At 64.0% G+C, this 2354-nt stretch overlaps 1 protein-coding gene across 1 annotated transcript in view; it reads right to left on the bottom strand.

Annotated features, from left to right (window-relative positions):
- Positions 1-680: 680 nt before the first annotated feature.
- H696_04770 (AGC/PKA protein kinase) overlaps positions 681-2354 on the bottom strand; it is a gene marked incomplete at its 5' end in the record, with an annotated part of 3145 nt that continues 1471 nt past the window's right edge. The window contains 4 exons of the mRNA XM_009498633.1: positions 681-916; positions 1121-1472; positions 1700-1963; positions 2100-2268. Of these exons, the coding sequence (XP_009496908.1) occupies positions 779-916; positions 1121-1472; positions 1700-1963; positions 2100-2268 (923 nt within the window). The 3' untranslated portion in view covers positions 681-778. The remainder of the gene's footprint in view (positions 917-1120; positions 1473-1699; positions 1964-2099; positions 2269-2354) is intronic.

Raw genomic sequence — 2354 nt, 5'->3', positions numbered from 1 at the left:
GGGGGGGCCGGGACAAACCCGATGCAAGGGCGGCGCTTGAGGAGGAAAAAAAAGAAAGAAAGAAGGAGCGAGAGAGGGGGAACAGGGAGGGGAGACGCAGGAGCAGGGGTGATCGAGATCCCGGACCCCGGGGGCCTGCCAACCGTCCTCCTTTTGTCCCAGCGCGGCTGGGGGGGCCGTTGCGCCACTGGCTGCCCGCACGAGCGCCGCCCGTGTGTCAGCTGATCACACATTGGACTGCCGTCGAATGAGTGTTTCCCTCTGCCTGCCGCGTGATGCGGGGGCCGGGGAGGGCTGCCGTGCTCCGGCCGGGCGAGGGGCGCTTCGCCCTCGGCGTCCACGGCGCCGGGCACCGGCCCCCATGCGCATGCCTCTGTCTCCCCTCCCCTGCAAAAGGTCCCCGCCTCTCGGGAAGGGGCATGCAGCAGGGTGGCCACGCGCGAGGCGCACCAAGGCAATGGCGTGAAAGGTGCGCGGCACAGGGAGCAGGCACATGTCGACATGCAGGGCTACCTTTGACGCTCTGCGAGACGCGGGCCATGTGCATGCCCACGCCATGTGCCCTGGTGGATGGACGAGGAGAAGAGCAGGGAGCTTCGGCCTGTTCGTGGGGACAGCGCGCGGCGAGGCGGGAACAGACAAGCAGGAGGCCCTCCTCGATGCGTGAAAGGGCATGAACATGTGTGATGCCCCGCGAAGGAATAGGGGGGAGGGGGAGGTGTATGTGTGTGGTACATTTGGTAGATTGGAGGGGCAGGGGGAGAGGGGGGGAGAGGGCTCAGAAGTCGGCGAAAAGATGAGCGAACGGGTCGTCGCCGGTTCCCGAGCCGAAGGTGATGGGATCGATGTCGGGCTCGTCATAGCGCTCGAAGTTGCTGGTATCGCCTGGTCCATGGTACATGGGGATGATGGGCGCCTGTGTGTGTGTGGGGGGGGCGCGAAGAGGAGGGGAGGGAGACGGGAGACGGGGGTTCGAGGCGTTAGCAAGAGGAGGAGGAGGAGGAGGAGCCGAGGCGGGTGGCCGGAGAAGAGCAGGAGGCCACATTGTGACAGGCGAGGGGTGCGCCGGGGATGTGCTTGCGCATGAGGAGAGGAGACAGGAAGGGGGAGGGAGGCGTACCGGGAGGGTGCGGTCCAGGGCCCCCTTCCAGTCGAAGTTGCGGAACCACTTATGTGCCTTAACATCGACAGGGCCATTCTTCAGATTGCCGAGCCGCTTGGACCGGTCGGCATTGAGCAACCGGCGAACAAGGTCCTTGGCCGGGCTGTCGAAGTGCGAGGGGAACTGAATGCGCCCGGCCAGAATCTTCTCATAGATGCCGAAGGGGTTGTCATCGAAGAAGGGCGGGAAGCCGGCCAGCATTTCGAAAATGAGAATCCCAAGAGCCCACCAGTCCACGGCCTTGCCGTGGCCCTTGCTTTGGATGATCTCGGGGGCCAGGTACTCCGGGGTACCGCACAGGGTCCAGGTGCTGGTTTTGAGCACGCCCGAGATCGAAAGAGGAGGGCCGGAAGGGGGAGGGGATGACGAGGAGTCCGGCGAGGGGGTCAGTGAGTGGAGGGGGGGGGGGATGCGCATGCGTGTGCGTGGGTGATGGTGTGGGCGAATGCAGATGCGGGGCAAACTGGACCACGGGGGGTCGGGGGAGGTTGCATGTGTGTGTGTGTGTGTGTGTGTGTGCGTGTGTGCGGTACGGACCGATCGACCACCTTCTTGGCGAAGCCGAAGTCCGTGATCTTAATGTGCCCCTCGCTGTCGAGCAGCAAGTTTTCGGGCTTGAGATCACGATAGATGATGTCCAGTCGGTGGAGGTACTCGATGGCGAGGATGATCTCGGCCGCATAGAAACGGGTGGTGTCGTTGGAGAAGCGCCCGGCACGGCGGAGATGCGAGAAGACCTCACCACCGATGATATACTCCTCCAGCATGTAGATGCTGTGGACATCCTGGAAGGTGCAGTAGCTGCGCGTGCGGGGGAACAAGAAGCGAGAGGAGGAGAGGGGGGGGGGGGAGAAAGTCAGAGCAAGACCTCGCCACGCATGGTCGCCGAATGCACAGGAGAGACAGGGAGAGAAAAAAAAAAGGCAGTCGTGCGCACAGGGTGACAATGAAGGGGCAGGAGATCTGCGCGAGGATGTCCTTCTCGGAGTTGATGTGCTCCACCTGCTTCAGGCGCACGACGTCCTCCTTGCGCAGGACCTTCATGGCGTAGTAACCGGGCTGCGTGCGGTGGCGGGACAGGTGCACACGGCCGAAGGTACCGGTACCTGGGGCACCGGGCAAGGAGAAGGACGGATGGGGAGGAAGGAGAGGAAGGGGAAAGGCATGCGCAGGAAGGCGGGGGGGGGGGGGG

This window comes from Fonticula alba (genome assembly GCF_000388065.1).
Source record: "Fonticula alba strain ATCC 38817 unplaced genomic scaffold supercont2.8, whole genome shotgun sequence".
Lineage (NCBI taxonomy): Eukaryota > Rotosphaerida > Fonticulaceae > Fonticula > Fonticula alba.
This window is presented reverse-complemented; position numbering and strand designations above follow the sequence as displayed.